Source organism: Macaca nemestrina, chromosome 14 (genome assembly GCF_043159975.1).
Source record: "Macaca nemestrina isolate mMacNem1 chromosome 14, mMacNem.hap1, whole genome shotgun sequence".
Taxonomy (NCBI): Eukaryota; Metazoa; Chordata; class Mammalia; order Primates; family Cercopithecidae; genus Macaca; species Macaca nemestrina.
The window spans coordinates 64,689,887-64,713,110 of NC_092138.1; the positions used below are offsets into that span (position 1 = coordinate 64,689,887).

Here is a 23,224-nt window from a genome sequence, read left to right on the forward strand (position 1 = left end):
TTGTTAACTTCTCTGATCTTCAGTTCTTTCATCTGTAAAATGGGCATAATAATGTTCACCTTGCATGGTGGTCATAGGAGTTAAGTATGGTTCTGAAAATGTTAGTTCTGTTTCTCCAATAATTAGCCCTCGGAAAAAGGGTATCTCATTTATCTCTGCATACAGAGTATATCTGTGATACAGTTTCTATCACAATGTTATGCACACAGCCAACATTCAATAAATATATATTGAATATTTAATGAGTGAATGAACAGATTTGACTGATTCTGATATATTTAACACCATTTCATTTCCCTGGCCCTGAGCATTGCTCATTTTCCTATTTCTCTGCCTTCTTCCACTGTGACTCCTTGTCATCTTCCCAACTCCTAACTACTGATTCTCATTATATCCTTGGCCTTTTATTCTCTTCTATTTTCCCAGTTAACCTTCAGTCCCATATCACTGCCCAAAGAAAAAAATAACCAAACCAAAATTAACCACCTCTATCATGTTTAAATTTTATCACCTCTGCCAAAAGGACTAAACTCTGAGGAACTTCATAGTTAAGGAGATGTTACTAGGATATTGCTTCTGGTTTTACATTTAAGAGCAAAATGAAACACTCTAGTTGCCAAGTTAGTAAACAAATACCTGTACTTCTATCTTGAGGCAGAATGCTACCTACGTGAGTAGAAACCTGAAATATATTAAATGACTATAAAATCAAATGGAAAATCAACAGTGAAGGCTAGCTACATCAGTAAGGCCACCTCTCAGAAGATCTTTGGGTCCAAGTATCACAGCCATCTGGACTTAGACACTGAGAAATTCAAAGTATCTTATGATCAAAGAAAGCTATTTCCATGTTAGAATTATATACTCTCATGACAAGAAGAGCCCTTAGAGATCATTTCACTAGAACTTTGTTGGAGACAGACCATGAGCTTCTCCAGAAGAGACCCTGTCTAATTATTTTTCAGCCTCCACTAGTATAGTCCAGCATAGGACTGTGAACAGAGCAAGACTTGAGAAATGCTATAGTGTCTGATTGATTATTATTTAGAAAATCATGGAGAGAACACCAAGGAAATCTTGGTTTTGGCTTGGATCTTTAAACTCCTAAGTGCTAAGTTATTTGACCGCTTCTCCTCCCTGAGGAAATAGACCTTGGGCAATGCTTGCCTGGATAGCCTATCTAACTTTCTGGGTAGGAACACAAGATTCAGGTTTTAGTCTTAGCACTGAATGGTTTTAATTCTCTGAGAGAAAGACTTTGATGCCCTCCTAAGGCAAGGCCTAGCAAGAATTCTTCATGCTTGGCCGGGCGCGGTGGCTCAAGCCTGTAATCCCAGCACTTTGGGAGGCCGAGACGGGTGGATCACGAGGTCAGGAGATTGAGACCATCCTGGCTAACACGGTGAAACCCCGTCTCTACTAAAAAAATAAAAAATAAAAAAACTAGCTGGGCGAGGTGAGATCCGGCCACTACACTCCAGCCTGGGCGACAGAGCGAGACTCCGTCTCAAAAAAAAAGAAAAAAAAAAGAATTCTTCATGCTTGAGCGGTATCTGTACTCTAGGCCAGCAGGTAGGTTCTTCTTTTTAAAAAAAAAACTGTAAGTTCAGGGGCACATGTGCAGGATGTGCAGGATTGTTACATAGGTAAGCCTGTGTCATGGGGATTTTTTGTACAGATTATTTTATCAGTCAGGTATTAAGCCTAGTATCCATTAGTTATTTTTATTCTTTTGTTCTGTCCTTTTAAATGGAAGAGGTAGGAGATAAGCCTTGAACTTAGAGAATTATTTGGTCTTATTCTCCTGCTTTTAGAGCTCTTAGATTTGAGCTCTGACATCCATCTTAGGACAAATGATTTAAGACTCCAAGGTAGAAAGTAAGATGGTCCTGTGAACATCTTGAGCTCAGAATCGAGGAAGTAGACAAGTTCCCATTTTCACTCAGCAAAATAATAGCTTAGATATAAGCCAAAACTCTTTAAATCCTCTTAGGACAATTAAGGGCCAAATGATTCTCCAATGCTGATAGTGACCCCTATCGAAACCTTCAGTGGGCTAGGGTTGAAAGACAGTATTTTGCTCTTAGCATCTGACATCCTTCAACATTGCAAAAAGCACAGAAAGGCACACCAGACTGAGTTTGCCTGGCTAAGGAAAGCTTTGTTAGAGAGCTCTGGATGCAGTACCTCAATTTCCTCATCCTCAAAAGTACCCCCCTCATAGGGTAGTTGTAAGGAGTAAATGAGTTGCTACATATAAAATGCTAGAAAGTGCCTTTCACGTAGTAAGTACTCAATAAATGTAAGTTTTTATTGCTGTTGATTTGATTATCATTATTACTATCAATAATATGAATAAACAAGAACTCTATCAGGGCAGAGATACATTCCCCCAAGTATCATATAGAGCAGCCTTGCCTTTTTTCTACCCTCTAGGCCTCTCTAGGCCTCAAGAAAAAGGGGGAAATTAGAGATTCCTTCTCTCTCTCCCTCCCCATGCTGGTGGTTGGAGTCGGGGTGCTTTGGTGGCTTTTTCTCATTTCACTCAGTGGTTTTGGTCTTTTTTGTAGGGGAAGGGTAGACTGGGAGGTAGTGGCAGCTGCTTATTAACCCAGTTTTGAGCTGTCTTTTGTCTAATTGTGTATTTCTTGTTTGTTTGTTTACTCACAGAACAATACCATCAAGACCTCAAAATATAGTGTCTTTAATTTCCTGCCTCTGAACCTATTTGAACAGTTCCAGAGACTTGCAAATGCATATTTCCTCATTTTGCTATTTTTACAGGTATTCCTTTTGGGGGCCTTTTTCACAGAGTATTTTACGAATCTCTCTGGGGTCAGGCTGTATAATCAGTTTTTTTCCTCCCTAAACTGGGAAATGTCTTCTGTCTTTAGACAACAGGAACATGGATGACTGGAGTCTCAGACCAGTCCCTTAGAATAGCTGTGGTCAGGATCAGCTAGTGTATAGCAAGCCTCTATACAAGGAAAGGGACAAGGTCACCACATTCTAAGGAAGGGGAGCTCCTCATCATGGCTGCATTGCCACAGTTCAGCATGACCATAGGGGGCTACAGATTCTTCACCCCAACCACAACTCCAACTCTATTCCTCCTTCTTGTCCCAGCCTCCCTGACATAAAATCAACATGTGGGAGTGCTAAAGAAGGTTTAGGATGGTTTAGAATATGAGTGCCAGCATAAGAACAGGAAGCAGGGCAGGGTAGGCCCAAATTGGGAGAGAGGGACAGATCATCTCACTCCTCCTTGTACTGAAGGGTGTGGGAGAGCATGTAGTTTTTCTGTATCTACTCTTACCCACTCTCCACACCCATTACTTTTCACTGTCAAAGGAGAAATGACTCTTTGCCATCAACACAAAGGTTGTGGGGTTCAGTATAGATAGGTAGCAACTTAGAGCCTTTTATTCTTTTCTCCTCCCTTGGGAAATGTTTGCTTATATTTGGGGGGTTATATGAAAGATACCACAGTGGAAAGCAACTAGGATAGTTGGAATTTGTATGAACAAATGGAGGTGAAAATGATGTTGAGGGTGAGGGATGTGGTGGCGGGGGGGAATATATTATCCTTTGAGTTTTCTGACCCAAGATTCTCTCCCTTTCCCTCTCTTAGTTGATTCCCCAGATCTCCTCCTTGACATGGTATACAACTATGACACCCCTGATGGTGGTGCTGTCCATAACAGCTGTGAAAGATGCCATCGACGATCTGGTGAAGTGGCTTCCTCGGCCTCTAGTTCCTCACTGCCCCTAGTCAGATTGTGGGCATGAAGGGCTTCCCAGAACTACCTAGTGCTAACAAGAAACCCTGAATGGAAAGAGATATTTTCCTTTCTCCTTTCCTTATCCATCCCAGAGTAATATGCAGTACCTTTAGGCCCAAGATTGGTGGTCTATGTATGGCCAGAAAAGGGCAAAACAAGGTCTTTCTCTGTCTTCCTACTACCACCACTTTTAGCCCCTCTCCCAAGCTTCCTTCCATCTTTAATAACCCACTCTTTCTTTACTCCTCTCTTAGTTTTTTCTAGCTTTGTTCTCATCGTTTTTCCTCTGCTCCTCCTCCTACTCTATATTCCCTGTCCCTTCATCCATCTGCCCCTGCTTCATCTCTCCTATTCTTTCTCTTTCTTGTTATGTCTCCACATTTCCTGTCTCCTCTGCAACTCTATTTTCCTTTCCAACTTTCAATTCTGTTAAGTGTGCATAGCTAGGAACCCTCTGTCCTGGCCTTGAAAGAGAAACTAGCTGACAGTGAGTGCTGCATGGCTTCCTCTTTGCCTCTTACAGCAGGCCTAGCATAGAGGGGTGAGAGTAAGGACCCAGTACCATGCCTACTAGTGGGATTTGGAAAGCCAGTCCTATAGACCTGCTTGCAGTTTCCCTAAGAGGGTCTTTCTGATTTTGCCAGAATAGATTTTTAGCCTAGTTTGAGAACACCTTGTTTCCTCAGCACTTTATCTCTATAAACCCAGGATTAGCATGTTGTGGTTTACCTTTCAGTCACACAACTTTGATGTATAAAAATATAACTTTATTTCTCTATAACTGAACTCAGTTTAGCTTATAACCAAATGCATACCCCATCTTAACTCTCTCCAATGAGAACCAAAAATTAATTTGCCAATTCACTGTAACCCAATTACTTCTGGTTTAGAATTCAGTCTCTTTATGATAAATATCTGGACAATTTTGAATTCTGACAAATTCAGGATTCTCTCTGCCCCACTCCCAGTCCTACCCTTTACTCAGGGAATAATCTCAACTGGAAGGAAGAGATTTATGTGAATCCTGGCATCAGGACATAGCCTCTATTTGTTTCCCTTCTATTTGGTCTTTAAATATTGGCCTCTTTCCTCAGCCACTGTAGAAGCCTTTGTATGTCAACCATGGTTGGAGGTAAGGTAGGAGTCTGCTTGAGAATACTCAGCTTTCCCCGCACCTACCCAGGCACATGGGATTCTGTAGCCCTGCGCATCATTTGAATTGTGTCCTCTGCAGCTTTTGATATGTTATTCTCATTCCCCCAGGTTTTTTGCTTTTGATATTTAAAACCAAGATTTTGCCTCTTTCTTCTCCCTGGATTCTTTTCCTGCCCTCTCTTCCCAGCTTCCCAGAGATAATCAACCTCTTGGCCTGGTTTTAAGGAGAGAAGGGCTTGGGATAGGAGAAAAGGAGAATTACAAAGAAGAGAACTACATTGTGTAATATTTCAAATGTTAATCTTCTATATGCAGTTTGTTATAGGTCTATTTCCTGAACATTTTCTTGTGTGATTTTAGAAAAGGCATCAAAGTGACGATCGAGTCAACAACCTGCCTGTTCTGCTACTGGTGAATGGCAAGTAAGTTCTTCTAGGGAAGCTAGTTTAGGTAGAATCAGTCCTGAGAAAGGGTTGGGCTTAGTTCAGGACACTGAAAAGAACCTCAGACATAGAAATAATTTGTTTCTAGATCTAGCATGCCCTGAATTTGTCATGTCACCTCAGATAACTGTGTGGGCCTCATTTTTCTTTTCTATAAAATAGAAATAATATTCTCTACCTTAGAGGGTGCTTGTGAAAATAGAAATAAAATAATATATATTAAAGTAATCAATATTTTATGGTATTACTATGCAAGTGATATTATTAGTGTGATAGCATGGAAACATCTGTCTTTAGAACATTAATGGATTCTGACATGGTTTTTGTCCATTCTACTATAGCCTTTGGTCAGGTCATCTTTTGTGTTAGCAATCCAAACAGAGTATTGAAGTTGGCCCCACTGCTGTAGTGTTTGGTCATAGCTATCTAAAGTGTTGCAGGAATGGAAAAAGGAAGGCATATTCCTATGTAAGGCAAAATATGAAGACTGTCCTAAGAGGTACAAAAAGTTACTATAGAAATTAATAAAAAATAAGCAATTATAACTGGTTAAAGGAATCAAGGAAGACTTTCTGGAAGCGGTGTGGTGTTTGTACTAGGCCTTAAGGGAAGGGGAAGAATTCGACAAGTAGAGACTGTGTGAAAGGAAAAGGGACCAGTGTGAGCAGAAACATGATTGCAAGAAAGTGCAAACCTGAAGGAGTTCAGGATTGAGGTCCAGCCTTTATTATGGTGGCCTTATCGAACACACAATAGCTGTAATATTTATCATATAATTCTATCATCTCAAGAGCTTGGGCAGCTAATCCTGTTGTGTATTGTGTCTGCTGATTCTTACTCATGATGGATTGTTTCCGCAAGAGTTTTGACCTGTTGAAATGTCGCATAAGATACCACCAAAAAAGTCAGTTGTAGTTAAAAAGAAAAGAAGGGAAATAGAAATAAAAAGAAAAGAAAAGACAAAACTGAATATATTAAGAATTGCTGACCAAAAGGATTTAGTCAAATCAACTCACCCAAGTAGCTTGAGCACTTGGGTTTTATAAGATTATTGAAGAATTTTTCATAGAGGGATTTTAAGGTGGGATTTAACAGACAAGACCCTGGTTAGACTCTGTAAGCTACCGAGTAACTGATTAGTTTAATATGCAGAGGTGAGGTTGGTTGTTGAAATAGTCTACGTTCCAGAAAACAGCTTTCTTTTTCTAGAACACATGGGTCTAAACAGAGCTGCTATTTTAAACGTTTGTCTGTTTTATAAGTTGTAATTTTTGTCATTTTTCTTTTTTTTTTTTTTTTTTTTTTTTTTTTTTGAGACGGAGTCTCACGCTGTTGCCCAGGCTGGAGTACAGTGGCCGGATCTCAGCTCACTGCAAGCTCCGCCTCCCGGGTTTATGCCATTCTCCTGCCTCAGCCTCCGGAGTAGCTGGGACTACAGGCGCCCGCCACCTCGCCCGGCTAGTTTTTTGTATTTTTAGTAGAGACGGGGTTTCACGGTGTTAGCCAGGATGGTCTCGATCTCCTGACCTCGTGATCCACCCGTCTCGGCCTCCCAAAGTGCTGGGATTACAGGCTTGAGCCACCGCGCCCGGCTAATTTTTGTCATTTTTCATTTCTCAATAATTTTGTTTACAAACACATCGTTAGTAGAACCATCTTTAAGGGAATTCTATGTGGCTGGAGGTGAGGTTGTATCCCTTTATGAGGGTTTGTGTTTGTTTCTGCCAGTTGACTCAAGGGTATTACCTGCTGATACCTAATTTGAAAGAAGTATAAATTTGAGCCCCATCCAATATGAGGTTACAGATTTTCAGGGAAGAGTCCTCCACTCACTAACGCCCGCAACCCTCCAGACTAAGATAGACAAACTTTCTTGCCAGCGAGCCAATTTTTTTTTTTTAGATCGCTCTTTCACTAATAGTGTTGTCCTTCAAGGGTCCTGACTTTATGAGAAATACTTAGTTTTAACTCACTGACTCTCAAAATCATAAGGCTTTATCTCTTGTCCCTCTGGTGGGAGAAACTGAAATTCAAATTATTAGATTATTAAAACTGGCAATCCTTCCCCAACCCAGGGCAAGAACAGCTTCAGAACATGCTTACTGTTTTGGATTACAAGATTGAGTATTTTAAATCAGTAAGGAATGTCTTCACCTCTCCCAGATCTGGGACACATGATTGTTATAATGTCCAGGAACAAACTGGTAATAGTTTGGCAGCTCCTTATGTAAGAAATTATAAATTTTTATATCTCCAGGAGAAGCCAGAATGTGACAGCACTTGTTCCTCTTTATGTTTTACTGGTGACAACCATGGAAGATAGAATGCCAGAGTAACAGTGAATGTCAAGTCAAGACAAAATAAAACAAACACCCAGACGTCTGTCTCCAAGGCTTGTAGCTACTGCTCTACAGTACTGTCAGAAAAGTATTTAAAAGAAACAGTGGATTTATATAAAAGGACTTTTTTTGGAAAAGTTGGCCCTCCTCAAAGCAGCTGTCTTCTTAGGAAAGGTGTTCTAGGAATACCCATGCCTATGCGTAGCTGGCAAAGTGGTGATGTATGTCATGCCCTGAAGATAACAATCCTGCATTCAGAGACAAAACAGACAGTGTCCTGTAGACTCTTTTTCCCGCTCTTTGGGTGCTTGGTATAATATAACTGTTGCAAGGATATAGCTCATGTTTCCAAAATGCTTGTGGCAATATGTACATTCTTCTTAGTCTTTTCTCAGGGAGGAAGGATTTATGGACCCTGTTTATTTGGGGAAATTGAGGTTGAAAAAAAAAAAAAAGAGGAGGGCAGCAAACCACTATTATTGTAGAATCTGCTCATACTGCCAGGCTGCCTTTTATGGAAAGTAGGGATGTGAAGATCAAAGATAATCTAATTTTAACATAAGTAGATAAAGGCCGGGCGCAGTGGCTCACACCTGTAATCCCAGCACTTTGGGAGGCCGAGGCAGGCGGATCATGAGGTCAGGAGTTTGAGACCAGCCTGGCCAATATGGTGAAACCTCGTCTCTACTAAAAATACAAAAACTAGCCGGGCGTAGTGACCCAAGCCTGTAGTCCCAGTTATTCGGGAGGCTGAGGCAGAAGAATCGCTTGAACCTGGGAGGCGGAGGGTGCAGCGAGCCGAGATCATGCCACTGTACTCCAGCCTGGGAGACAGAGTGAGACTCTGTCTCAAAACAAAACAAAACAAAACAAAAGTAGATAAAATTGATGTGACCTTATGATAGAACACATTTAAGTCATCAAAAAGAATGAGCTACATCTTCTATAAATGCTCTCCAAGATGGACTGTTAAATGAAAAATGCAAAGTGCAGAAAATTATGTATCTGGTGTGTGGCTTTTAAATGTGATTTACATGTGTGTTATATGTGATTACATGGATTGATATTTTCTAGAAATAAATATAAAAATATTATTAACCGTGGCTATCCTTGGGGAGCAAAACTAAAGACTGGTAACAGAGAAGACTTTAATATTTTCCTTTTACACACTTTACCATTGGAATTATTTTACTTTAAAAACCTTTTTTTTTTTTTTTAAATATTTTTGAGGAAGGGCCTTGCTGTATTGCTCGAGTGGTCTTGAACTGCTGGCCTCAAGCAGTCCTCCCAACTCAGCCTCCCAAAGTGCTAGGATTACAGGAATGAGCCACCACACCTGGCTAAAAAAAATAAAAATAAAAATAAAAATAAAATAAATGTATGTGCATGTATGTCTACAGATAACGTTTGTAGGGCTTTAGAACCCTTACAGCCTGAAGTCAAGAGAAATGGGTCCCACTCTTGATTGCAGCAAGGATGCATCACAGACCAGTTCGAGCCTTGTCTTTATTCCTTTCAGCCTCTTTTGGAGGTTGGGGAAATCATCTTGATTGTCAAAGCAGAGCTTTGGGGAAATTCTCAGAGCAGATATTCAAAGGTTATTTTCTTATAGGATGAAGGAGGACAAATGGATGAATGTTCAAGTGGGAGATATAATAAAACTAGAAAATAATCAACCTGTCACGGTGAGTACCTCTTTTGGCTGTGACTTGTTCTTTTTTGGATTGAGTGGGTAACCAGGGACTCTTGGAGCACTTCTGCTACCACTCCTTTTGATGACCTTCGTTGCCTCATTTTGCATCAGAAATCAATAGCTCTTGCAGTAAGAAGCTTGTCCTTGCCTATTTCTCACTTTAGTTACAGGGAAAGTGTGAGTAGCTTTGGGAGAGGGTGTATGATAGCAGTGATAGATCCTAGACAAAGAAAGTAAATCAGTGTCTGTAAAATGCTTAGGGTGAACATCTGTTCCTAAGGTGACTGCTTTTGTCACACTATAATGTTAAGAGCCCACCTTCCTGCTTTCCTGACTTTCTTTGACTTTTCTGACCACAGGCAGATATACTATTACTCTCTAGCAGTGAGCCATATAGTCTGACATACATAGAGACAGCAGACCTGGATGGGTAAGTGTTCCCTGCTGACGCTCCATTAAGATGATTTAGCCAGCTTAGAGTGGTCTCTCACTGAGGGGTAGCATTAGGCAGGGAATTAATTTTATTCTCAGATGGAATATTGAATATATGAGCCAGAGAGCCTAGAAATATCCAGATAAGAGAAGATGGACACCACATCCTTGGGACCCTCAAGTCTAAGACTGAGCTCTTGACAGGAACAATTGAGCATTCACTGGGCACAGAATAGGGCAAATAAACCCCACATTCTCCATCTCTAAATTAGAGACACTCTGGCCATATTCTATAATGCTGAGTAGCGGGAAAGAGGATAACAGAACTGTAACATTTCAGAGTACAGTTTCAAAGTTTCCAAGGGAAAAATTTTGAATATAAAAGTATCGGCCGGGCACGGTGGCTCAAGCCTGTAATCCCAGCACTTTGGGAGGCCGAGGCGGGCGGATCACGAGGTCAGGAGATCGAGACCATCCTGGCTGACACGGTGAAACCCCGTCTCTACTAAAAAATACAAAAAAAAAACTAGCCGGGCGAGGTGGCGGGCGCCTGTAGTCCCAGCTACTGGGGAGGCTGAGGCAGGAGAATTGCGTGAACCCGGGAGGCGGAGCCTGCAGTGAGCTGAGATCCCGCCACTGCACTCCAGCCTGGGCGGCAGAGCGAGACTCCGTCTCAAAAAAAATAAAATAAAATAAAATAAAATAAAATAAAATAAAATAAAATAAAATAAAAGTATCTATTCACTGATAAAATGCCATGTTCTATAAAGGATTTAAGGTAGAAATTTATTAACATCCAAAAGCTAAGGTCTTAAGAGGATAGAGCCATCTGCAGAAAGCTTGTCCTGGGAGTTTTGTATTGATCTTCATTCCTACAACTGTACTTCTTGATGCACACGATTTTTTGAAACATGGATTCCATTTTTCTTTTTGTCTATGCATTCCAGCAAGCAGTTACTTAAAAGCCTGTCATGGGCTCCATAAATATTTATGAGGTGTGGAGTATGTTTCCTTGGAGGTATGTGCAAGTTTTTACCAGGATCTGCTCCTTATTCTTTTTTAAAATTTTTAATTTAATTTAAAAAATAGAGACAGGGTCTCACTGTGTTGTCCAGGCTGGCATTGAACTCCTGAGCTCAAGTGATCCTCCCACTTCTGCCTGCCAAAGTGCTAGGATCACAGGCATGAGCGACCATGCCTGGCCAAACTCCTTGTTGTTTGTTTATTTTGTTTTTGTTTTTTTTTTTGAGATGGAGTCTCACTCTGTTGCCCAGGCTGGAGTACAGTGGCGCGATCTTGGCTCACTGCAAGCTCCACCTCCTGGGTTCACGCCATTCTCCTGCCTCAGCCTCCCAAGTAGCTGGGACTACAGGCGCCCGCCACCACACCCAGCTAATTTTTTGTATTTTTAGTAGAGATGGGGTTTCATCGTGTTAGCCAGGATGGTCTTGATCTCCTGACTTCGTGATCTGCCCGTCCTGGCCTCCCAAAGTGCTGGGATTACAGGCATACTCCTTATTCTTGCAGGGAGCAGATACTATCTCCAGGTTATTTACAATGTTTCTTCAGCCTCTAGAGCACCTGACCAGCTAGATCTCATGAGTTAAGTAGTGGCAGTGTGTTGCAGGGAGTCAGAGGAAAGAGACGGGAGTGAATGGCTAACACTCAGCTTCCTTGAAGAGCCATCTCACCTCAATACTGAGAGAGGAGCAGTGGGAGTGACTTTTACAGCTCAGACTCAAAGCCCAGGCTTTACTGGTAACATCTATTTTCTAAAACCCCATGAAAAAGTAGGAGATACTGCACCTGTGCAACAGTCCTGTTTGTGTCCTGTACTCTGGTCACTTGTCTTTTACTCTAGTGAAACCAACCTGAAAGTGAAGCAGGCCATCTCAGTTACCAGTGACATGGAAGATCATCTGGAGCTTCTGTCTGCCTTTAATGGTGAGTTAGGAAATGGGTTTTCCTACCTAAATTTTCATCAGTAGAGGACTGGTTAAATAAAGTATGCTACATCCATAGTGATTTCTATACAACTTATTACAACAATATGCAAGTTGATATTTATTGAAAAATAAAAAATATAACATGTAATTAAAAGAAAAATACAATTTATAAAAGACTGCATGCTGTATATAACATAAACCTGTTTTTGGAAACATGGGTATGTTTATGAGTACTTATATAGAAAAAACATAGAAGGATGTACTTCAAAAGGTAAATAGCACTTTTCTCAAGACACTGAATGAATTTTACTTCCTTCTTTACCATTTTAGTATTACTTAAACACTTACAAAGGGCATATTTACTTTACTAATCAGGAAAAGGTCAAATTGTTTCCATTTTGAAAAAAATACTAGGTTTGCTTTAAGTCATTTTTGAGTTTCTTCAGATTCAGAGCTCATATGATCTGGCAGTACTGATGTCACCATCATGTGGGGTTTTCTCTCTGTCTGGATGATCCATGTCACATACAGAGTTATTCTTCTTTAGTGCTGAGAAAACCTTTGTCTGCCTTTCTTGAAGGAGCTGGTGAGAAATGCGCAGTAACTGAGAAAGGCTAGGAAAAAGATGTGTATGTATTTTGAAAGAAGGATTTTATTTCCTCCTTTCTATTAAGTCTCCTTCCATCCTTAGGAAAAGCCTGAGATTACAGATGCAGAACTCTTATACCTTCATTTGTCTGCAGGAGAAGTGAGATGTGAGGCTCCCAATAACAAACTGGACAGATTCTCAGGAATACTGACCTATAAAGGGAAAAACTACTTCCTGGACCATGACAAGCTGCTACTCCGAGGCTGCATCATCAGGAATACAGACTGGTGCTATGGCTTGGTGATCTACACTGGTACGTTTCCCTTGGCCCCCAGACTAAATTCCATTCATGGCTGAGCTATGGTACTTAGTTTTCAGGATATGGATATGACACTTGGATATATATCAGAACACTATGGCTTTGAGATAGATAGGTGGGTGGGTGGATGGATGGATGGATGGATGGATGGATGGATGGATGGATGGACGGGAGATTTGTGGGAAAACAACCTTGTTTCTGAGGGGAAAAAAAGTGACTTCTGTTTCCAAGCAATGAAATTCCAACATATCGGTTCTACCTTTGTTAGAGGAAAGCATTGCGTTCCAAAACCACAGGGCATTCATGAGTCTCTTTGACCAGATCTGGACACAGGAGAGGGTATACATACAGAGGAAGTACAATAGAATTACCACGTGAAGGGGGAGAGTATACATGTGAACTATTCCCATGAAGAGAGGATGGATACAATGCTTATTACAGAGAAAAATATAATGTAAAAAGTTCATGCCAGAGAAAAGTCACATATGGATCATTAATAGTGGCCCCTCTTGAGATGTCATTTAGAACCACAATTCATTATATTTAGTAAGAGATTTTCTTGGGTTATGATGTGGTTCAGGAAAATGGAGGAAGCCTCTGTGCGACCCCAGTCCCTCAGTGACAACAACCATAGTAGGAAATATCAAGAAAGATTTACCACAGTGAATATTATTCAACTCAGATTCCCAGAGCTCCCCTTCTAGAGCATCTACTCCTAGACATGAGTCTTCTACACTCCTTGCTTCTGTGAAAACTAATGAGACCAAATCCCTAGGGAGAAGCTTAAGAGTCTAGGGAGGCCCTGGTGGAACTTCTTTCATTGGTTCTTGATTTAGAGTGGCAATGACGAGGCTACCTAATTCCCAAACTCAAAAGACTTAAATTAGACTTATTTTCTTTACTGTATATACTTCAGCAACTACTCACACACAATTGCCACTCATAAAATGTTCATTTTTCAGCAAAATGTTTTTCTTTCCTGAAAGCAATAACAGTGAGGCTGCCAACCAGCACAAATGTAGTTAAGTTTTCCCAAGGTTGGTTACATTGTAGTATCTTTGGGAAGCTCTGAGCAGAGACTAATGCCAGCATTTTGAGGTATTTGTATGGAATTGAGTTGCTGTTCCTGCTACATGATGTCCAAGTTCTATGATGATTTCTACCTTCTTCCTGAAGCCTGGGGCAAGTCAGTCTAAGGACCCTTAGAAGATATGGTACCTGTAGCTTCCAGGCTGTAAGCCAAACTTCTCATGTCTTGAAGCCCTTTGAGGAATGTTTAAGAGGAAAGAATGGCATAGCTTATGCTCTGCACTCCCACCATTTGTCCACATATCAGAGATGTCCCAGCTCCCCATGTGTAAACATTGATGAAATTCCTTTACCTGTCCTTTATCAGAACACATGTTGGAATAATGGTCAGATGGTGAAAGGCCAGAAAAATTGCTGCTTACAGTTTCTTCTAAACCTCTTACATTTTCTCTGGAGCCATAGCTCAAGTTAGTAATTTCCAGCTCTAGTCCCATTGGCCATTAAAAGCTCCTTACTTCTGCGTACCATCTGCCCTGTCGTGAAGAAACATGGAATCTCTGTCTCTCAGCTCCAGAGGAGTCTCAGCTCCCCTGCTTCCACCTCAGAAGAAATCACTGCCATTGCCTTTTTGTTTCTTCCATTCCCAGTTAGAAACTTTCAATATAGCCTGAGCCAGCAGTGGGCTTCCTCAAAAGATGATGGGGATCTCTTTATCAGAAAATTCTTTCCCTAAGCTAAATAAACCAGATGGTGATAAGAGAGAAGCTTGCGACTCCTCTTCTAATTTAACTCATCCATGAAAGTTGAGACTGTCTGAGGAGCTACAAAGAGAGGGATCTGCATGAGTGTACTTTAAAGAAGTCATTGGAACTATCCTTAGAAAAAATTTTCCGTTTTTTGAGTTATTGAAAACTGTGAGCCCTTCTCTAGGACTTTATCCTCTAGCATTGGAAAGTGGTTAGGTTAGATTATCATAAAGATACAGTTCAACCAATTCCAAGCCTCTGAGTATGTTCAGTGATTCTAATATCTGATATCTTCCTGTTTTATTTAGGGCCAGACACCAAATTAATGCAGAACAGTGGAAAGTCCACTTTTAAACGAACACAGATAGACCATCTCATGAATGTCCTTGTACTCTGGGTAAGTTAAATACTTTTTTTTTCTTTGTTTCTTTACAAATAGACATACTTCCCTTCCTTTCACAGAAGAAATGGCATTTCCAGTTCAGAATTTAGCTGTTTGAAAGTCTCAAGCAGTCTTAGGATCCCAGAGATTAAGATCTGAGGCAGAAAAGAACAGACAAGTTACAAGAGAGTCTAGCTTATACCTCTGTTAGAAAGAATAGTCACAAAGTATTTAAAAAGATATTATGCTTTGATTAGTGTACAAGAATGGATCAAGGACCCAGTTTAGAAATTAAGACATATTTTTATTTTCTTATAATCAGTTTTATTCATGACCACTTTAATAAAACCTTACTTAGACTAATAAAACACCTAATTTAAACTGAAGATTTTCAAACTCTTTTCTTAGAGGAGTCTTAAGGTCTGGTGCAGTGGGAATAGGGGAGATCAAGTGGATATTATTCTAGCCTCCTCATTTTGAAGTTCTTGCTTTAAAAAGAACAACTTCATGTTTATCTATTTTATACAATTTCAGTTGTAAAAATAGAGGGTGTTCTACTAAGAAGTGAAATTTGAAAAGCACTACAATATATAACAATCAGCTTTGATAAGAGATGTTTAAGTTGAAGACTAATAAATAAATTATTTCTGCTATCTGATATAAGCTGACTTCATTCTTCCTAGATATAGACAGATTAATTTCCTCTCTCAAACAGCTTCTTTGCATAGCTGAACAGTTCCTGTAATGCCTACACTTGATCTCATAACTTTTCAATTTATTTTTACTGTATTGTTTAGACTCTGAAAACTCAAAAAATACCTTTTCTTTGTATATTCTTATCATTAATATTTGAATTATAAACTGCCTTTTCTTCTTCATTATGGGAAACATCCCAGATCCTTTACAAAATCCTTTGGATCTAGCAAAAGGGATTTTAGAAAATTAGGAAGGTTCGTTCAAAAACTAGTATTCATTATACTTCTCTTTCTACTATTGAGTAAGTAGTTTTCAGCAGTTGATCAAAGTTCCATTTCCTAGTTTCTTAATGAGGAAGACAATCATGGTCAAGAATTCAGGAAGGTAACATGGGCAAATATGCTTTTGACAACATTAGCAACATATATCATTAGACAGTAGGCTAGGTCATTTAGCCTAGGCTTGTCTTCAAAACAGGATGTCTTCAAATGGGTGTGATGGCCCACACCTGTAATCCCAGCAGGTTGGGAGGCCGAGACAGGAGGATTGTTCAAGCCCAGAAGTTTGAGAGCAGCCTGGGAAACAGCGAGACCCCATCTCTATAAAAAACAACAACAAAACACAAAAACACAGGTGGAACAAGATGGCTGAATAGAAGTCTTTATTAATCACCCCCCCACACCCCCACAGAAACACCAAATTTAACAACTATCCACATATAAAAGTACCTACATAAGAAACAAAAATGAGGTGAACAATCACAATACCTGGTTTTAACATCATATCACTGAAAGAAGCATTGAAGACAATCTTGAATTACTGATGCCACCATTCCCCCATCTCCTGGTGGCCATGCATGGTGCAAAGAACTTGTAAGCTTTGGGGAGGGAGAGCACAGCAATTGTGGAACCCTGCATTGAACTCAGTGCTGTTCTGTCATAGCAGAAAGCAAAACCAAGTTGAACTCCACTGACACCCACCCATAGAGGGAGCATTTAGACCAACCCTAGCCAGAAGGGAATCGCCCATCCCAGCAGTCAGAACTTCAGTTTTGTCAAGCCTTACCACCTTGGGCGAAAGTGCTCTGGGGTCCTAAATAAGCTTGAAGGCAGTCTAGGCCACAAAGACTACCATTCCTAGGCAAGCCATAATACTTTACTGAACTCAGAGCCAGTAGACATGGGGTGGGGGGGCAGGTGCACAAAACCTAGTGAAACACCAACCAGAGCAGAGAAGGTAATGTTAATGCTACCACTCCCACAACCCCAGGCAGCACAGCTTACAGTAACAAAAGTGACTCCTTTCTTCTGCATGAGGAGATGGAAGAGTAAAGAGGCCTTTGTCTTGCAAATTGGAGACCAGGTCAACCACAGTACCATAGGGCAGTGGACAGAGTCATGAGGCCCCTATTCTAGGCCCTAGCTCCCAGACAGCATATCTAGATATACCCTGGACCAGAAGGGAACCTGCTGTCTTGAAGGGAAGGACCCAGTCCTGGCAGGGTCATCACCTGCTGACTAAAGAGCCCTTGGGCCCTGAAGGACCAGCAGCAGTACCCAGGTAGTACATTATGAGCCTTGGGTGAGACTGTAGAGTGGCAGCATCTAGATGTGCTGGCTTCAGGTGAAACCCAGCACATTCCCAGCCATGGTGACTATGGTGAGAGACTTCTGCTTGGGAAAAGCATAGGGAACGGTAAAAAGGACTTTGTCTTACAGCTTAGGTACCAGCTCAGCCACAGTGGGGTAGAACAGCACGTGGGCCCTTGGTGCCCCTGATTCCAGCCTTGGCTCTTGGATGGCATTTCTGGACCTGCCTTGAGCCAGAGGGTAGCCCACTTCCCTGAAGGGTGAGTCCCAAGACTGACAGTATTCAACACAAGCTGACTAAGCCCTTGGGCCTTAAGTGAACATTGGCAGTAGCCTGGCAGTACCCTCCATAGGTCTTTGATGGTGGCCATGGGGACTGGCTCCTCTGCCTGTGGAAATGGGAGGGAAGAGTGGGAAGGACTTTGTCTTATGGTTTGAGGGTCAGGTCAGCCATAGTAGAATAGAATACCAGGTAGACTTCTAAGGTTTTTGACTTCAGTCCCTGGCTCCCAGACTGCATCTCTGGACATGCTGGGGGCTGAGGAAATTCACAGCACTATAGGAAAGGACATAAGCCTGGCTGGCTTCACCATCTGCTGATTGTGGAACCCTGGGGCTTGAAGTGAACATAGGCAGTAGCCAGGTAGTGGTCACAGCAGGCCTTGGGTGAGACTCAGTGCTGTGCTGACTTCAGGTGTGATTCCAGCACAGTCCCAGTAGTAGTAGCCTCAGAGTTGCTTGTGGCATTCCACACCCAGCTCTAGGTGGCTTGGCACAGAGATAGACTAAATCCGTTAGAGAGAAAAGAAAGAGAACAAGAGTTTCTGCCTGGTAATCCAGAGAATTTTTCCAGATTTATTCAAGACCACCAAGGTGATACTTCTATCAGTCTCCAAGAACTGCAGCATTACTGGGTTTTGGGTGCCCTCTAATGCAGATATGGCTTAGATCACAACACCCAAGTCCTTTCAAATACCTGTAAAGCCTTCCCAAGAAAGGTAAAAAGAAGACCAGACTACAGAGACTATAGAAACAATTAATATCTAACTCTTCAGTGCCCAGACACCAACAAGCATCCACAAGCATCAAGACCATTCAGGAAAACATGACCTCACCAAACAAACTAAATAAGGCACCAGGGACCAATCATGGAGAAACAGATATGTCACCTTTCAGACAGATAATTCAAAATAGCTGTTTTGAGGAAACGCAAAGAAATTCAAGATAACACAAAGAAGGAATTCAGAATTATATCACGTAAATTTAACAAAGAGGCTGAAATAGTTAAAAAGAAACAAATTCTAGAGTTGAAAAATACAATTGACATATTGAAGAATGCATCAGAGTATTTTAATAGTAGAATTGATCAAGCAGAAGAAAGAATTAGTGAGCTTGAAGACAGGCTATTTGAAGATAAACAGAGAAGATAAAAGAAAAAAAAATGAAGCCCTCATACAAGATCTAGATAATAACCTTAAAAGGGCAAATCTGGCTGGGTGCAGTGGCTCATGCCTGTAATCCTAGCACTTTGGGAGGCTGAGGTGGGCAGATCACGAGGTCAAGAGCTCAAGACCGTCCTGGCTAACACGGTGAAACCCCGTCTCTACTAAAAATACAAAAAATTAGCTGGGCGTGGTGGCAGGCGCCTGCAGTCCCAGCTACTTGGGAGGCTGAGACAGGAGAATGGCATGAACCTGGGAGGCGGAGCTTGCAGTGAGCGGAGGTTGCACCACTGCACGCCAGCCCGGGTGACAGAGCGAGACTCCATCTCAAAAAAAAAAAAAAAAGGGCAAATCTAAGAGTTTTTGGCCTTAAACAGGAGATACAGAAAGAGATATGGGTAGAAAGTTTATTCAAAGGGATAACAGGGAACTTCCCAAACATAGAATATATTAATATCCGAGTATAAGAAGGTTATAGAACACCTAGCAAATTTAACCCAAAAAAGACTACCTCAGACATTTAATAATCAAACTCCCAAAGGTCAAGGATAAACAAAGGATTCTAAAAGCAGCAAGAGAAAAGCACCAGATAACATACAATGGAGCTCCAATACTCCTGGCAGCTGACTTTTGAGTGGAAACATTACAGCTCAGGAGTGTTATATATAAAGTTTCAGTACTACAAAAGAAATAGCACTCGAATATAAAATTTTCTTTTTGATTCTCAGCAAGGCAAGTTACTTCTATATAGAAGGGTGCGCCCTTACAGATGGAACAATGGTGAGCGCACACTTGGACAAGGGAGGGGAAGGGGTTCTTATCCCTGGCTCACGTGGCCCTTGCTGCTGTGTTGTTCCCCTATTGGCTAGGGTTAGACCGCACAGGCTAAACTAATTCTGATTGCCTAATTTAAAGAGAATGATGGGGTGAGTGCTTTGGCAGGAGTCAGGGCAGAGCAGGTAACAGGAAATTGGAATGAGTTAGGGTGGAGTAGGTGATTGGAATGTAGGGTGGAACAGGTGATCAGAATGAGTCAGGGTGGAGTAGGTAATCGAAAAAGTTTGCTTAACGAGGAAGTTTAAAAGTAGAAGGCAAAGAATTGAACATATGAACATATTAATTCTTTGAAAAGAAATTTAGGGCCGGGCGCGGTGGCTCAAGCCTGTAATCCCAGCACTTTGGGAGGCCGAGACAGGCGGATCACGAGGTCAGGAGATCGAGACCATCCTGGCGAACACGGTGAAACCCCGTCTCTACTAAAAAATACAAAAAACTAGCCGGGCGAGGCGGCAGGCACCTGTAGTCCTAGCTACTCGGGAGGCTGAGGCAGGAGAATGGCGTAAACCCGGGGGGCGGAGCTTGCAGTGAGCTGAGATCCGGCCACTGCACTCTAGCCCGGGCGACAGAGCCAGACTCCGTCTCAAAAAAAAAAAAAAAAAAGAAAAGAAATTTAGAACTCATATCTAATAATCCCTCCCCTTGTATTTCCTTACAACTTTCTTTTCAAACTTTTTTTTAAAACATGTCTTGGCTTAGTTGTTTCGCTTGATTTTGTAAAAGAAGAAGCTTCTCTGGATAAGGTGGAGGATAGTTAAGGGAGGTTTTAGTAAGTGCCATTTTTATGAGCCTCTGCATCTACTTATGGATGCATGGTATGACACAGCACCTGACAAGAATAAATACACCTATTACGGCTGCGAAGGAGGTATTGAGGCTATTATTCCTTTCCATTTGCCGAACATTTTTTTTTTTTTTTTTTTTTTTTTGAGACGGAGTCTTGCTCTGTCGCCCAGGCTGGAGTGCAGTGGCCAGATCTCAGCTCACTGCAAGCTCCGCCTCCCGGGTTTACGCCATTCTCCTGCCTCAGCCTCCCGAGTAGCTGGGACTACAGGCGCCCGCCGCCTCGCCCGGCTAGTTTTTTGTTTTTTTAGTAGAGATGGGGTTTCACCGTGTTCGCCAGGATGGTCTCGATCTCCTGACCTTGTGATCCGCCCGTCTCGGCCTCCCAAAGTGCTGGGATTACAGGCTTGAGCCACCGCGCCCGGCCTTGCCGAACATTTTTTTTAGCCATCCTGTAAAGGGGTCATTTACCCCTGAGTTGCTGGCTAACTCATTGGATAGAGCAGTCAGACCTTGCAATGCTTTTGTTATACTTTTATTAGGGGTGGTGTTTGGGGTGAACCTGTAACATTGAGTTTTAATCATGACGCAAACTCCTCCTCTTTCTGCTAATATCATGTCTAAGGCTATCCTATTTTCCCAAGCCATCTGGCTAGTAACCCCTAATTGCTCAGCTATTCCTTTAACAGCATCTCTAGTGTAGTTAATAAATCGCTGTTGATTGTAATAGACATAGTTTAGCCAATCTACATTTTTATTAATTGTCACCCACCAAAATATTGACTCAAATCCTGCAACTATTTGATTTTGGGCTTTAAGTTGATCTGGTATTCCCTGTGGGACTTTAATTGTGTCTAAATAGACGTAAGAGTTGAAAGACCTATAATGGGCTTCTCTAGCTTTACAATATCTTATTTTTCCTTTCTCTGGTTAATGAAATGCCAGGGTGAAAGGGATAGCCAATTGGACTAAAGCCCAAGTGCCACTCCAGTTATTTGGCAGAATGTCCAGTAAAGGTCCATCACAATACCACCACACATCTGCTTGGGGATGAACAAAGGCTGACTGATAAGCTCTTTTTTTTTTTTTTTTTTTTTTTTTTTGAGACGGAGTCTCTCTCTGTCACCCAGCTGGATAAGCTCTTGAAAATTCTTAAGCTCATTGCATCCCTTCAGGTCTCCAAGGAACGCTAAGTTTCCTTCCTGTCGTGAGAGACAGGAAGTGAACTTAGTGTTAGGAAATGGAAGCTGGATGGCCTTCGGGGGCTGACCTGCAAGGTTCCGGATTTCGGGATATAGCAGAGTGAGAGCTTGGCATGACTTGTTACCCCAGGCTGTAGAATCTTGGAAAAAAGCTACTATGCAGCCCACGCCTGGTTGACTGGAAGACCAAGTGCAAAGGGGACAATCTGAGCCTCTGGCCTGCTGTGCACACAAGCATAACAATTGCTTTTGTTTAATGTGCCGACAGAATATTTGATCCATTTCAACCAGGCATTTACATCTTGGTATCCTGTCTCAATTGCCAAAGTTTGTTTTAAGTCTTTAACTTCTACCATCACTCTCTTGGCCTTGTCATTAGATGGAGGAGGATCAATGGTTCCGATGTGAGAGGTTTTGGAAAAAGGCTTAGAGGCAGGTGCAGGCGGCAGGGGATCAAAGAAATGCATTTTAAAGAATCCAATAGGGTCTCTCCCTGAAACCTCAGCACCCATACCATAAAACCGGCTTAAAGAAGGGAACCAGCTTAGAAAAGGGGAGAACTTTGGGGGCTTGAAATAATAGCCTGTAGAGGGTTGCACTGGTTTAGCTGACAGGGGGGCTGTCCCTTTAGTAAAATGAATGTATGGTTTTAGGAAATTGCAAAAACGGGTTGGGGCAGTCTATCCTTGCTCTTTAGTGGTCCACAGAACGTTAAATCAACTACGCATAAAAGTTATACATTGGGGGGCAAGACTCCTGATTGACACTGGGGTCTTTATTGAAATCTCCCCAGATTAAATGGTCCCAATTTACTAATGCCCATTCTGAGGAGAGTCAGGAGAGACAGAGGTACTTTTCTGTCTTTGACTTGGCAAGTCCCCACAGGGTATAACAAGGCAATCTTTAAATGCAATAGTTTGAGGCAAAATTGACTTGGTTATGTTAATAACTAGATGGTCAGCAATAGAGCGAGGAAAGAATAAAAGGAATAGAATAGATAAAAGAGTTAAATTTTTCTTAGCTTTAGTTTGGTAGGGTTTTCCCCTGGGATTGTGGTCCATGACTCTTGGGGGGGATGGCGCTTTGACTCGTGTGTGATGAGTCCATCCCTTTTTCGCTGTACGAACAATAGTCTCAGTAGTTAGCAGCACAAGGTAGGGTCCTTCCTAGGCTGGCTCGAGTTTTCCTTCTTTCCACCTTTTGATGAGAATGTGATCTTCAGGCTGGTGCTGGTTTACTGGAAATTCTAGGGATGGTACCTGTGCTAAAAGTCTTTTAGTTTTGAGGGAAAGGAAAAGTGGAAGATAAACCAAGTATATAATTTCTAAGAAATTGACCTTTTGTTTTAAATGTGGGGACATCAGCAGTGGACTTTATAGTCTTTGGTGCCCTTCTTACTGAGAAATTTCCTGTAGCACCTATTTTTATTAGTTTTTAGACCAAAGAAAGCCAAACACCGTTTTGTATTTAATAATGCTTCCTGTATGATTTTTATACCAGGTAAGCTAAATTTCACCTTTATATTAGTGGGTTGTTAATGTTAAACTTAATTTTAATACAACCTTGTAGACATATTTATCCAATTTTTAATGTCTGACCATAAGGTAAGGTTTTTATAGACTCTTTTTAACCTTTTTTATAATTTTTGTTAAAGCGCAGGTTAGTGCTTTAAGAAAAACTTGTTGTACTTTTATTTTAATGTTCAGTTCACAGAAAAACTGTATACCTCTTTAACTTTAGCTAATATGTTTACATACAGAATTTCCTTTACAATTAACATTTTAAAACTTGCTTAGACCTTTAAAACAAAAAAATGTATT

At 41.3% G+C, this 23,224-nt stretch overlaps 1 protein-coding gene and 1 long non-coding RNA gene across 6 annotated transcripts in view; one reads left to right on the forward strand and one right to left on the reverse strand.

Annotated features, from left to right (window-relative positions):
- The window catches only part of LOC105485722 (phospholipid-transporting ATPase FetA-like), a 111,236-nt gene that overhangs the window by 37,789 nt on the left and 50,223 nt on the right, over nt 1-23,224 (forward strand). For 4 of the 5 annotated variants that reach the window (XM_011748139.3, XM_011748135.3, XM_011748140.3 and 1 more), the window contains 8 exons: nt 2,671-2,784; nt 3,632-3,730; nt 5,298-5,359; nt 9,332-9,404; nt 9,772-9,842; nt 11,706-11,788; nt 12,534-12,692; nt 14,782-14,870. In XM_011748139.3, the coding sequence (XP_011746441.1) occupies nt 2,671-2,784; nt 3,632-3,730; nt 5,298-5,359; nt 9,332-9,404; nt 9,772-9,842; nt 11,706-11,788; nt 12,534-12,692; nt 14,782-14,870 (750 nt within the window). Of the gene's footprint in view, nt 1-2,670; nt 2,785-3,631; nt 3,731-5,297; nt 5,360-9,331; nt 9,405-9,771; nt 9,843-11,705; nt 11,789-12,533; nt 12,693-14,781; nt 14,871-23,224 lie in introns of those variants that run through there. The other variant, XM_011748141.3, reaches the window with a different exon arrangement.
- Nucleotides 12,703-23,224, reverse strand: part of LOC139358161 (uncharacterized) — a 73,158-nt gene continuing 62,636 nt past the window's right edge. Inside the window, exon 3 of the long non-coding RNA XR_011612697.1 lies at nt 12,703-16,150. This is a non-coding gene — a long non-coding RNA (uncharacterized lncRNA). The remainder of the gene's footprint in view (nt 16,151-23,224) is intronic.